Source organism: Entelurus aequoreus, linkage group LG13 (genome assembly GCF_033978785.1).
Source record: "Entelurus aequoreus isolate RoL-2023_Sb linkage group LG13, RoL_Eaeq_v1.1, whole genome shotgun sequence".
NCBI classification, from domain to species: domain Eukaryota; kingdom Metazoa; phylum Chordata; class Actinopteri; order Syngnathiformes; family Syngnathidae; genus Entelurus; species Entelurus aequoreus.
Window position 1 is genome coordinate 66,990,077 of NC_084743.1, and position 13,802 is coordinate 67,003,878.

The 13,802-nt window shown below is 39.5% G+C and overlaps 2 protein-coding genes across 3 annotated transcripts in view; one reads left to right on the forward strand and one right to left on the reverse strand.

Moving 5' to 3' along the window:
- LOC133663618 (gastrula zinc finger protein XlCGF8.2DB-like) overlaps window positions 1-13,802 on the forward strand; it is a 59,153-nt gene that overhangs the window by 14,045 nt on the left and 31,306 nt on the right. The gene's annotated exons all lie outside the window — the stretch shown is intronic.
- On the reverse strand, window positions 1,884-9,157 carry LOC133663956 (gastrula zinc finger protein XlCGF8.2DB-like). Of its 2 annotated transcripts, none has more exons than XM_062068695.1 (2): window positions 8,648-9,157; window positions 1,884-3,897 (listed from the first exon to the last, which is right to left on the reverse strand). In XM_062068695.1, exon 2 carries the CDS (start codon window positions 3,845-3,847, stop codon window positions 2,753-2,755), a length of 1,095 nt encoding a protein of 364 aa, XP_061924679.1. In that variant the 5' UTR covers window positions 3,848-3,897; window positions 8,648-9,157; the 3' UTR covers window positions 1,884-2,752. The 2 variants fall into 2 exon arrangements, with proteins under 2 accessions (XP_061924679.1, XP_061924678.1); XM_062068694.1 differs by lacking the exon at window positions 8,648-9,157 and adding an exon at window positions 8,436-8,574.

The window sequence follows — 13,802 nt, forward strand, 5'->3', positions numbered from 1 at the left end:
TACTTTGTGCCTGCCATCTCTCCCTGTCCTTTCTCTGGCATATCTCCATTTATTCTGTAAATGTTTTCAGTTTGGTTTTCTTACTTATGTGTAGTGTTTGGTAGAACGTTTTTTCACACTTTTATTAATGTGAAATGGTGTTTACGCTTATTTACTCGTTGTCTGTCCCTGCTTTAAATGTAAAAACGTTTAATTGTTAATATTTTGTAACAAAAACACCTAATGAGCAGCACAGTTAAAGTACAAATAAATATTTTTAAACAAAGTAGCCATCTTTATTGTTAGGTAGCATGTAGTTAAAAAAAAATCTCAAGCTGAATGTAAAAGCCGATGGCTAATTAAGAGCCACTGAATAGAAGTAGGCTTTATAATCCAATTAGTCGACTAATCGTTACTGTAGTCGATAACCAGACTGTTAAAATAGTTGTTTGTTGCAGGCCTAGTTGACTAGGTTTAATGACATTCAAAAGGGTGAAACTAAAAAAATAGACAATACAATAGTTATGTGCGGCAAAAATAGTCTTATAGACCGCATTGCTAAACACGTGAAATATATATATATATATATATATATATATATATATATATATATATATATATATATATATATATATTAGGGGTGTGGGAAAAAATCGATTCAAATTCGAATCGCGATTCTCATTTTTTAAAAATCGATTTATTTATTTTTTATAATTTTTTTTTTTTTTGTATTTTTTTTTTTTAAATTAATCAATCCAACAAAACAATACACAGCAATACCATAACAATGCAATCCAATTCCAAAACCAAACCCGACCCAGCAACACTCAGAACTGCAATAAAAAGAGCAATTACAGCCCTTTGAGACACTTGTGATTTAGGGCTATATAAATAAACATTGATTGATTGATTGAATTGAGAGGAGACACAAACACGACACAGAGCAAACCAAATAATATCAATGAGGGATTTTTAATCACTGCTATGTTGAAATTGTTACTAATAATGATACTGTTGTTGATAATATTCATTTTTGTCTCACTACTTTTAGATTGTTCCGTGTCATGTTTGTGTGTCCTCAATTGCTCTGTTTATTGCTATTCTGAATGTTGCTGGGTCGGGTTTTGTTTTGAAATTGTATTGCATTATTATGGTATTGTTGTGTATTGTTTTCATTAAAAAAAAAAAAAAAAAAAAATTGTTTTTGAATCAAGAATCGTGTTGAATTGAAAAAAAAAAATCGATTCAAAATCGATTCACAAAAATGCTTATCCACTTTGCTCTTGACCTAATAAAGGCCCGTCGTACTTTATTAATGGACATTTCATCTTATTTTGACTGGAGCATTACTGATTAGTTTTTGTCATCTTCTGTGTGATTAAGGTAGTTACACAGATCAAGTCCTTCTTTAATAACAGCATCTCCCTTTTCCACCATTTTCTGTTTTCAGGACTTAATGAAGCCAAGAGAAAATGTTATTCTTCAAAATTTTGAGAACTCACATTTCTGACAAAATCACGATAAGCCCAAATATGGAAATATCTAAGAACTAGTTTTGTCCGCATACATAATCATTTTCAGAGCAACTAAGACCTTACAAAATTTATTGAGCAAATTGTCAAACCCTAACTCTAAATATTAGGTGAAATACTTTTGTGGAGTTGACCCCTCCAGCTTGTGTTATTCTTAATCGTTGTGCTACAAAATTATTTTGCCTAACTATTAGTTTTTATGTTTTATTCATAACCAGCACCTTGTCAAAACATCCCCAAGCCAGTCCCAATCATTTGTGCTGCACATTTGTTGTGTCTTTTATATTTTTTCACCTTTACTCTTTTTTTCCCCACTTCTTCCATTGACATTTCTAAAAGTATATTTGAAATGACACCTCTTAACGCTGCTGCTCCTGGTGGTACATGCGCTTTAATCTTTCCTCCATCAAGATAACTCAGCTTCACATTGTATGAATATGAAACATCGTACTCAACAAATATTTACCACATGCATTGTACCTAACTTTAGTTGAAGCTTATTGCATAAAAGTTTGGCAATTAAACAATCACAAACCCAATATTCATATTACAAATAGGATAACTCTGAATTATCAAGACTTAACAAAAGCTTCGCAAAGTCACACATGGAATGGTAATTAATTGTCATTGCACATAAAACTTACAATGAAATTACATTTTCAGTACAAAATCAGACATGCATCATACAGAGTAGAGAGAATAGAGCCATTGATGGGTCGCTGCAAAGGTGGGAAAAAGGTCAAACATGGGGTGAGGACATGTTAAAAGTAAATAATCTTGTAGAATACACAAGTGCTCAAGTTATATATATAAAGTAAATAATAAAAAATTTCCACAAGTGGTCCAGAAGATGTTTCAGATGGAAACCAAATATGAACTAAAAGATTTATTTGTACTCAAAAATAAAATAAGTGTATATCATATAAAAAAAATTGGTTTGTTCCGTTTAATTTTAAAACCAATAAAGTAAATATAAGGGTAGTAAAAATAAGCTGAGGACCCAAAGAATGTGTTCAGTTTAAATAAACGTACACTATGTTGTAAACTTATGCACATACTTAGAACAGTAATCTGAACAAATGTGATCTTTTAACGGTAGAAACATTAACAAGATTGTGTTACACACACAATGAGGTCACACATGTTATATGTAGTGATGTTCTTAGGTCTATGTTAAAATTGAGTTTATCTGAAAATCCTGCAGCTTCAATTGCTGCTGATGTTCTCACTTGTGTGTACTTTTAAGAGAATCTTTCATCACACTTCCTCACTATGTGTGTTCCCATGTGTGTTTTCAACGCATCTTTTCGTACAAACCCTCTAGCGCAGATTGAACAGGAAAAAGGTTTTACACCGGTGTGTTCTCTCATGTGTCTTTTCAGGTGCTGATCTCGCATAAAACTTTTAGCACAGATTGAACAGACAAAGGGTTTTTCATCAGTGTGTGTTATCATGTGTCTTTTCAGCTCCCAATTTTTTGTAAACCCTTTACCACAGCTTGAACAAGAAAAGGGTTTTTCACCGGTGTGTGTTCTCATGTGTCTTCTCAACTCCCATTTTTGAATAAAACATTTGCAACAGCTTGAACAAGAAAAAGGTTTTTCACCAGTGTGTATTCTCATGTGTATTTTAAAATTCATATTTCGTTTAAAGCCTTTACCACAGATTGAACAGAGAATAGGTTTTTTTTCAGTGTGTGTTGTCATGTGTCTTTTCAACTCCCAATTGTGTGTATAACATTTACCGCAGCTTGGACAAGAAAAAGGTTTTTCGCCAGTGTGCACTCTCATGTGTGTTTTCATATCACTTTTTTGTGTAAAACCTTTACCACAGAATGGACAGGAAAATGGTTTCTCGCCAGTGTGTGTTCTCATGTGTGTTTTCAGATTACGACGGCGGTTAAAAGTTTTGACACAGTGAGAACATTCAAAGTGTGTGTTGTCAGTGTGACATGTTGTATCAGCTTCAGGGTCTTCATCGTCAGTGTCAGCCGAGTGTGACGTCATGTCGTCACTATCTGATAGTGGAGCTAAGAGCTTGTCAGCTTGTGATCCTCCACAGTGGTCTCCATCAGCTTCTGTCGTCATGTGTTGAGTTGAGCTGCTGCTTGGAGGCTCCACCTCTCTCTCCTCACTTTCACTTTCGACCTCATCTTCTTCAATCTTCACAATGACAACATTCAATGGAATCTTGAGGACATCAACCTCCTCTTGTCCTTCGAGATGACCTCCATTCTGACTGATGCTGTGTTCCTCCTCTTCCTCTTTAATGTTGTGAGGATGTGGCGCCGCCACTTCCTTTTCAATATGGGGGGGCTGGGGTTGCTCCTGCTCCATCCTGGAAGTCCACTCCTGCTGCTCGGGAAGATGATGTTCTTCACCGACGTCTGCAGGACACAAAAATAAAAAAAACATAATTTTGAAAGGTCCAGCTTTGCTAAGTCACATGAGACAATGTGTGTATTAATGTAATTTCCTTCGTGTGCTTAGTTTTACAGTAACTTCATTATATTATCAATGAACAGTCTCAAATTGAAAAATTGTTCATCTTTAATGTAACTTACTGTTTGCCAAAGTACATTTGAAGAATAGATTATAAAGATATCATGTAACAATAAATACATATTGATTAAATGAAATACTAGGCAATAACATACAAAACTATATGATATAAAAAATTAAGTGTACCAAATTGTTCATAAATATCAGGGTTTTTTTCTGCAATGTCCAACAGTCAGAAAGTCATCCTCTCAGTAAATGATGAATTCATGAGGGTGCATTTCAGTTGTGAATAACAATATATAATAAATAAATGTCAGTGATTATCTCATGGCAACAACACAAACACACCGGTTTTAGCGTTAGCTTGTTAGCATTAGTAATCTGTTCACTCGGGGTGAGGCTAAAAACTACACAAATGGAGTGTCACTTACTACTTTTACAACATTTAATAAAGTAAAGAGTTAATATTTGATGTCATTTACCTTCGTTCCACTCATATACGGCCTCCTTTATTTCACATTTGTCCAACAAAGTCTCAGAGTACAATGCAGCTGAGGTCGTTGCTTCGAGTCCGGCTTTATACTCCTCCGTAAATAAGCTAAACAGAGTCAGTCCACTTCTCGTAGCTTTGCGTATCAACATGAAGTTTGTAACGATAAAAAAACAACAACAGTATAAAGACTACGGCTGGAAAACACTGCAAGATAGTTCCACTGATCAGCGTTCTTCAGCACAAAGATGCCCCAAAAAAGTTCCGGGAAGACAAAAGTTCCTTTTGTTTTTCCTTCTCTCCGTTGTCAAGTTTGTTGTAATAGAAATACACAAGAACAACACGAGATGTCTAGCATTCTGTAAATGGCGGTGCTGTGTTTGAAAAAGAAGTATTAAGAATGCCCCTAAATGTGTTCAACCAATCAGCGTTCCACAGCACTGCCCGCCCTCAATAAGGTTTTGGGAACCTTCCGAAAGTCCCATGTAGCTGGTAGGAACTTTGAAAAGTTACTGAAGAACTAAATCTACCCGGGTAGTTTTTTGGTGGAAACGCAGGGGGAACTTTATTTACCTGGGTAAATGGGAACATTCCCGTACAAGTTCCTACGGTGAAAAAGGGCCTAAGAATGTGACAGAATAAAAGGAACTTTCGACTTGTAGGAACACTGACATTTTAAGTTTTATATACCGTTATTTATAACTGAAATTGACCATAAGGACTCACCTGACCCTCGTGAATTCATCAATTACTGAGAGGACAACTTTCCAACTGTTGGACATTGCAGACAAAACCTGACTTTTTATGACAATTTGGTATACTTTACTTTGTACATAATATTGTTTAGTATATTATTGCTTTATATTTTATTTACTTAGAATTTAGTAAAATAACTGTGATCTTGCCTGTTTATTTACATGGTATCAGTGTAAAGATATACTAAACCACTCCTCCATACATCATCAGCCTGATTTGTGTAAATTAGTGAAATGTGGTGGAAACACAAAGCACACACTTACAGGAACCTATAGATCCAACTACTGGAGGTGCCAAAAACCTAAAGTTCCACAACTTTTTGTGGAAAAGGGCCTCTTGTTATTGTAAGAGCGAACGCAGAGGAACTCTTTGACATACTGAGCTGCTGCATCACCTCCGAGTTGGTTAAAGTTTGTGCTCGATGATAAATCATGCCTTGCACCTGTATAGTTGAAAGTTGTGGCCAATTCAACGTAAAACCAAAGACATTGCCAAGAAGGTATGACAAGGTCATTTGATCCCAGCATTTTTTACGTGAGGATTATGATGACTTTATCATCCAAACGGGGAACACAAGTCTTGTGCTGAAAGATATACACATACCATTAGATGCCATCCCAGTGAAAGCACATATTGTACAGTGAGTGGTTGTTTTGTTATGTTTGTCATTTGTATTTCTTGTTTAGCACTTAGCAAAACTGCTACATAATACTGGTGTTTGCCTAAAACTAGAGTTGCTTATCACTCAGCTTCTAAAACTTGTAGCTTGTCCCCTATATTCAGGCTAAAAAATACGGTTCTGGATCATCATTTGTCCCAAAATGATCGTTGTTGGCCTGCATAATGTCTGCCATTATTAGCGGTAGTTGCTTTTGATCGAAAAAACGAGGGTTATGTGCTCTGTAAAATCACAGCCCCCCCCCCAAAAAGGTTCCAGCAATGCTTAAAATGACCAACATACCTAAATATTACGTAATTATCAATGTGTCTGTTACTACATTAGAAATATACTGAGAGAATGTATATACAACTTTGTTGGAGGTTATTTAGAGTGTTTGTAGGCATAATAGATCGAATACCCATTACCTCCAGTGTTAGCTGCCTCATGCTGTTGTTTTCCCCCAATTTAGAATGCACAAAAAGAGAAAGACGTGTGAGTGCTTGTCTGCCACAAGGACTGTGAATGGTGGGAAAACTTTCCTCCAAAAATATGCAGTTCCCTTTTACTATTGCTCTGCTGCTATGAATAGATTACAGTTTTGTAGGGAAAATAAACAGTTGTTTTAATTATACAATTTTTAAATTTTTTTATTTTATTTTGTACAAATACAAATTCGCTTCCTACTTTCACTTTTTGACAATGCTCCTCTCCAGTCAGTGAAGTTATAGGTAGTTTACGTCCGCCAGCTTATGTGTCAAAACTAAGCGAAGCCTGTATTGTTATTTTCGTGCGAAATGGGTCACTTGTGCGTCGTGTGGGGTTGTAGAAATCGTGCAAATTCAGTTCAAGGAACCAAAGTATTACGATATTCCTAAGGTCATTGTAAAGCAGGGAAAATAAACCGAGCGACTGTCGACAGAAAGGGCCCCAACTCCCCCCACCCAGCCCCTCTGTTGCGAGTTGTTGTGATTATATGTAACATGTTTATGTGTGCTATGGCAAAAGAGGTGTTTTCCCTTGGACTCAGTCTGGACCCCCTCCCATGGGTCCAGCCTTTGACTGATATTTTTTACTCTTCCCCCCTTTCCCAATATCACCCTTTTCCCACCCTTTTAAGGAGCGCCGTAAGTGGCTGATCTGTTGGCGGTCCCGTCTTGTCTCCCTGAAACGTATGTCTGCTTTTAGTGGGACTGTGCCGAAAATGTAATTTCAGTTCTTATGTGTGTTGTACATGTTAAAGAATGGACAATAATAGAGCATCCTGAATCCATCCTGAAAGGCGCAATCTGTGGCTGGGCTAGACGCAAAACGACACAATTAAGTAGTGTCCTGATAAAACATGAACGGTCTTCTCTGATATGACCCGTGGCACCAAACATGGATCAGTTGATCTCTGGGAGTGACGTCTGGGAGTAATGAACACGAGCGATGAGCACACATTTATCTTTCCCATATGGTCTAGCGCAGTGGTTCTTAACCTGGGTACGATCGAACCCTAGGGGTTCGGTGAGTCGGCCTCAGGGGTTCGGCGGAGCCTCCGCCGCGGAGGTCAAGACACACCCAACTCATCGTGTAAATAAAAACTTCTCCCTATCGGCGTATTATGGATACTCCCAAACAACGTTCCCTCTAATTTTCCATCTGATTTGCAGGTGTGTAATTTCTTGTGAGTTCATGTGTTGGTGTTGTTCTTTGAACAAGGTGATGTTCATGCACAGTTCATTTTATGCACCAATGAAAAAAACATAACTTTGTCTTGAATTTGAAATTATTATTTTTTTAATTTTTCACTAAAGAAGGGTTCAGTGAATGAGCATATGAAATTGGTGGGGTTCGGTACCTCCAATAAGGTTAAGAACCACTGGTCTAGCGGTTAGGATTCCTGGTTTTCACCCAGGTGGCCCGGGTTCGACTCCTGGTATGGGAACCAGTCTTTTACCATGAATTGATTAACGTGGACCCCGACTTAAACACGTTGAAAAACTTATTCGGCTGTTACCATTTAGTGGTCAATAGTACGGAATATGTACTGTACTGTGCATACTACTAATAAAAGTTCCAATCAATCAATCCTTTGAAGGCAGATTCATTTCCTGTACCCTCTCACACACAAAGTAATTATCCGCTTTCAGTGACTTATAGCCCTTGAGCTCATCCAGAGTATAGGCACTTACATTGTTCACCAAATAGTTGACGATGTCCGGGTAACTTATATCAGGGTAAGATTCCAAATCAGTAGTCCATTCATCTTTTCCCATCTCATATGGATCTCTATTGCCAATATCCTTCAATTCATGTAAAAACCTGGCTTTGCAAACCCCATCTAAGATCTGTTTGTAGAAAACTGCCACGTCCTCTTTCAAATTTCCCAAAATTAACGTCATTGTCGAAGACAAAGTGCAAAAAATATTTAGAAAACTGCCGCAGGCGAATAAACAAAGTTATGACACACAAGATGGCGGCTGTCGCGATGATTACCCATAATCCTTCACTAACGGAAACCCATGTGTCCTTACATCCATCCATCCATCCATTTTCTACCGCTTATTCCGTTCGGGGTCGCGGGAGGCGCTGGAGCCTATCTCAGCTACAATCGGGCGGAAGGCGGGGTACACCCTGGACAAGTCGCCACCTCATCGCAGGGCCAACACAGATAGACAGACAACATTCACATGTCATTGATGAAACATGAAGTTAGTAAAGATGTGAGAGTAAGAAGTAAACAAACCTGTTCTGTGTAACACAACTTGATGCTTCTTGAAAACAGCGTCCAGTCGTTGACGTTGTCGCTAGTTCTCCACTTCTGTTCGAGAATGTTCCTCGTCGTGTTCTGCTATCTTTCTTTATAATACTACAAATATTTTTCCACAGCCGCACTTAGTCGCTAATTCACCAACACTCTCAGCGATCGTATTTTACAAATGTTCACACAACCACAACACTTTACACTCACACTTGTGTCTGCTTAGCGATGTGTTGATAACTTCCGTGTTTCTTTATTGGCAGCTAGCAAGCTAAGCTAACTAGCAGGCTAAGTTAGCCTCAGAAGCTTCAAAGTTCTTTGAGTCGAGTTCATTCTGAAACGAAGAATGACTAAAGTTTAGTTTGACACACCTTATAAGAATGTGTACAAACGTGAAACTGAAGAAATAAAAGCATAATTAAAGACTACACCACTCTGTTGCCTTTTACGATACGATTGCTACCCCTACTGGATCAGTCTGCGCATGTGCGAGGCAGGAGGGAACCTCACTTCCTGTTGACGTCATTCCTCTTTTTATTTTAAACATAACATTATTTGCGTGCAAATACATTATTACAATTTACAATACATTAGCGCAATCCCTGCACAAAAATGGGAGCAATATAAAAACATATAACAGAGAAGATAACAGTAATAAAGTAATTTGAGTACAATATAACTTAGTATTTAAAAGTAATTATTTTTGGTGGAGTTTTTATTATATTATTATGTATTATGGACAAGTAATTTTGCAAGACACGTTCCTGTCACAGACCCACTGGCTGCTAAAGCTAACTCTCCAATCAGCTGGACCCCGACTTAAGTGGACCCCGACTTAAACAAGTTGAAAAACGTATTCGGGTGTTACCATTTAGTGGTCAATTGTACGGAATATGTACTGTACTGTGCAATCTACTAATAAAAGTCTCAATCAATCAATCAATCAATCAAAAAGCTAAACAGACACCATGAATTGATTAACGTGGACCCCGACTTAAACAAGTTGATAAACTTATTCGGGTGTTACCATTCAGTGGTCAATTGTACGGAATATGTACTGTACTGTGCAATCTACTAATAAAAGTCTCAATCAATCAAAAACACAGACAAAAACTCCACAGTGACGTCTTGGTGAATTTACTGTGGTATTTCCGGTGCATTTATTTAAATTTGGACTTTCAAATATGTAAAGACAATAACTAATACCCCTCACTCATAAACACATCATAATGTGACTGTCTAGATCAGTGGTTTCAAACATGCGGCCCGCGGGCCAATTGTGGCCCGTGAGACGTTATTGTGCGTCCCCCACCTTAATATGAACGTTTAATGCCCGCAAGTTTTATATGAATGGCGCTTGACAGCGCTGGTGCGGAGCTGAAGCATCCTTGCCAACCCTCCCAATTTTCACACGTCAACAATACTGTGGACAACAATTTTGAGGGCACGTATTGAGGGCGGGCATTGCCTTTAGCGTCCGCTTTTTTTCTATACAAACAACGTGCCGGCCCAGTCACATGTTGTATGCGGCTTCAACAGACACACGTAAGTGTTAGCAAGGCATACTTGGTCAACAGCCACACATGTCACACTGAGGGTGGCCTTACAAATAACTTTATCAGTGTTACAAATATGCGCCACACTGTGAACCCACACCAAACAAGAATGACAAACACATTTTGGGAGAACATCCACACTGTAACACAACATAAACACAACAGAACAAATACCCAGAATCCCTTGTAGCCCTAACTCTTCTGGGCTACAAGGAATCTACCAATCATGGTGTGGTATATGGCTCTCGAGGGCCGAACATTGACGTCACTTGCGTGATGCAAGCAGAGAGACGTTTTGCTGCTTTTCCACGAGACCCGCCCGCGCTCTTCCTCCCTCCCTCCCTCCCTCGCTCGCTCTCTTGCTCTCTCACGCTCTCTCTCTCTCTCTCTCTGTCACTGTGTGTGTCTTACTCGCTCCAGCCGGTTCGGGCGGGGGAGACGAGCGGTCTAGTAGCTTCCGAAAGACCGAGCGACAATACAAAACTGTGGTGCACTGGACCCCAGCGCTGATATTCCAACAGAGAGTCGCTGGTTGAATCGGACGTTAGTCGTGATGTTAGCCCGTTCGGGGCTAATTGTGCTACCGTAACTGTAAACTCCACAGCGAGCCCCCTCTCCCCCCCGCCCCCTCCCATTGGCTCCAGACAGAGACAATTTTTGTTATTTGGGTTGAAAATACCCCTGCATTAGTGACAAAGTGGCAAATGAGTGAAAGCGGGAGAAACGTTGCCATGGAGACGAGGGTTGTCTTACGTGCCTGGATGCAGTCACACCGCGACACCTGTCCGTCAGTAATAAAGTCCCCGATAACCTGGACCAATTCAAACCGTTATTTGTTTTTTTATTGTTTAATGTGCTTTGCCTCACACGATGAACACTACATATATTTTTATATGACGCCATATAACACTCCGGGAGCCGTCACTTTTTCCCGGTACTTTCCGCCGACTGCCGTGTTGCTGTTGGGAGGAAAAGCGGAACGACACACATTGAGGAAATAACATTATTCTCCGTGCGTCGGTTAAATACAAATATATTCCACAACCCCAAACATGTCTTTTTCAAAGCGTGCAGTAAAGAGAAAGGTTAGTGACGAGCAAAGACAATTCCAGGAAAAGTGGGAGATGCAATATTTCTTTGTTGAGCACAGGGGCACCCCGACGTGTCTTATTTGCACAGAGAAAGTTGCGGTGCACAAGGAATACAATTTGAAACGTCATTATACAACTAGACATGCTGAGGAGTATGCAAAATACCAGGGAGATGAAAGAGTGAACCGGGTTGCACATGTTAAAACCAGTCTACTGAGGCAACAAGATTTCTTCAAGAAAGCAACCGAAAAGAGCAATGCAGTAGTCAAAGCTAGCTACATGGTGAGTGAGATGGTTGCTAGGGCTGTAAAGCCATTCAAAGAAGGTGAATTCATTAAAAAGTGCATGTTACATTTTTTTAAGAAATCTTTTCTTGCGGCCCAGCCTCACCCAGTTTCTGGATCCAGTGGCCCCCAGGTAAATTGAGTTTGAGACCCCTGGTTTAAAATAAAAGCCAAAAACAGACATTACAGTACAGGGCAAACATTTGGACACACCTTCTAATTCACAAAACAACTTATGGTGCCAACCTCATTGATAAAGCAAGAAAGTCCACTAATCAACCTTGATAAGGAAAACCATTTCAGGCGACCACCTCTTGAAGCTCATCGAGAGAATGCCAAGAGTGTGCAAAACAGTAATCAGAGCAAAGGGTGGCTATTTTGAAGAAACTAGAACATAAAACATTTTTTCAGATATTTCACCTTTTTTTGTTAAGTACATAACTCCACATGTGTTCATTCATAGTTTTGATGCCTTCAGTGACAATCTACAATCTAAATAGTCATGAAAATAAAGAAAAACCATTGAATCAGAAGGTGTGTCCAAACCTTTAGCCTGTACTGTATATTTAATGTCAAAACTCTCCTCTGCTTAGCTTCGACCTTACCCTGGTAGAGGAGTTTGCATGTCCCAATGATCCTATAGGAGCTATATTGTCTGGGGGCCTTTATGCACTTGGTAGGGTCTCCCAAGACAAACAAGTCCTAGGAGAGGGACCAGACAAAGGGGCACCCTCTGGAGCCAGGCCGGAAAATGGGGCTTGAAGGCCCGTCCATTGGGCTCACCACTTATAGGAGGGGGCATAGTCCAACTTCGGAGTCTTCATCATCAGTGTCAGGAGAGTGTGACGTCATGTCATCACTATCTGATAGTGGAGCTAAGAGCTTGTCTGCTTGTGATCCTCCACAGTGGTCTCCATCAGCTTCTGTTGTCATGTGTTGAGTTGAGCTGCTGCTTGGAGGCTCCACCTCTCTCTTCTCCTCACTTTCACCTTTGACCTCATCATCTGCACTCTTCACAATGACACCAGTCAATGGAATCATGGGGACATCAACCTCCTCCTGTCCTTCAAGGTGCTCTCCATTCTGACTGATGCTGTGTTTTCCCCCTCACCCTTTAAATAAACGGGACTATGGCTTCTTCCTAAAGTGTGGGGGATGTAGCTCCACTTCCTCTTGAAAGAATGGGGGCTGTGGCTCCTCATCTTCCTCTTTAAAGAGAAGGGACTGAGGGTCCGCTATGTCTATGTCTCCTAGCTGGCCTGGGAACGCCTTGGGATCCCCCGGAAAGAGCTGGACGAAGTGGCTGGGGAGAAAGAAGTCTGGGCTTCCCTGCTTAGGCTGCTGCCCCCGCGACCCGACCTCGGATAAGCGGAAGAAGATGGATGGATGGATGAGGGTACGCTTTAATGTGGGGGGGACTGTGGCTCGTCATCTTCCATTTTAACGCGGGAGGGTTGTTGCTCCAAACTGGTGGTCCACTCCTGCTGCTCCGGGAGAAGATGTGCGTGAAGCATGTGCATGAAGCATGACGTCTGTGGACGTCATAATTCATAATTCCTGTTTTCATGATATTATTTCATTTTATTTTCTCCAGCAGAATAAAAATGTGCTGAGTGCCTTTCTTCCTCTTCTATCTACCTGTACTTTGCTCTTGATCTAGTTAAGGCCCCTTGGGCTTTATTAATGTACATTTAATCTCTTTACTGATTTGTTTTTGTCATTTTCTGGCATTAGGGTGGTTAAAGAGATCAAATCCTTCTTTAATAACAGCATCTCTTTTTTCCACTTATTTCTTTTTTCCAGGACTTACTGAAGGCAAGAGCAAATTTTATTTATCGACATTTTTAAGGAACTCACATTTTTGAGAACATCCCAATAAGCACAAGGAAAGATTATATGAATACACAAACATTTAAAGACAAAATAGTAGTTTTCTTGCATACACAATCAATTGCAGAGCAAGCAAAAATAGGACTTTAAAAAAAATTAACGAGATAATTATTAGTATCACAAAACTTGTCCCAATCATTTGTGTTGGTTGGGTTCTACTGCAAATTTTTTTTGTTTAATATTGTAGTTTTTATGTTATTAAAGTGTTCTTCATAACATAAACAGTCCCCGGCCCCACACACACACCTTGTCAAAACGTCCCCAAGGCAGTCCCAATCGTTTGTGCTACAAAAATGTTTTGTCTATTATAGTTTAATAG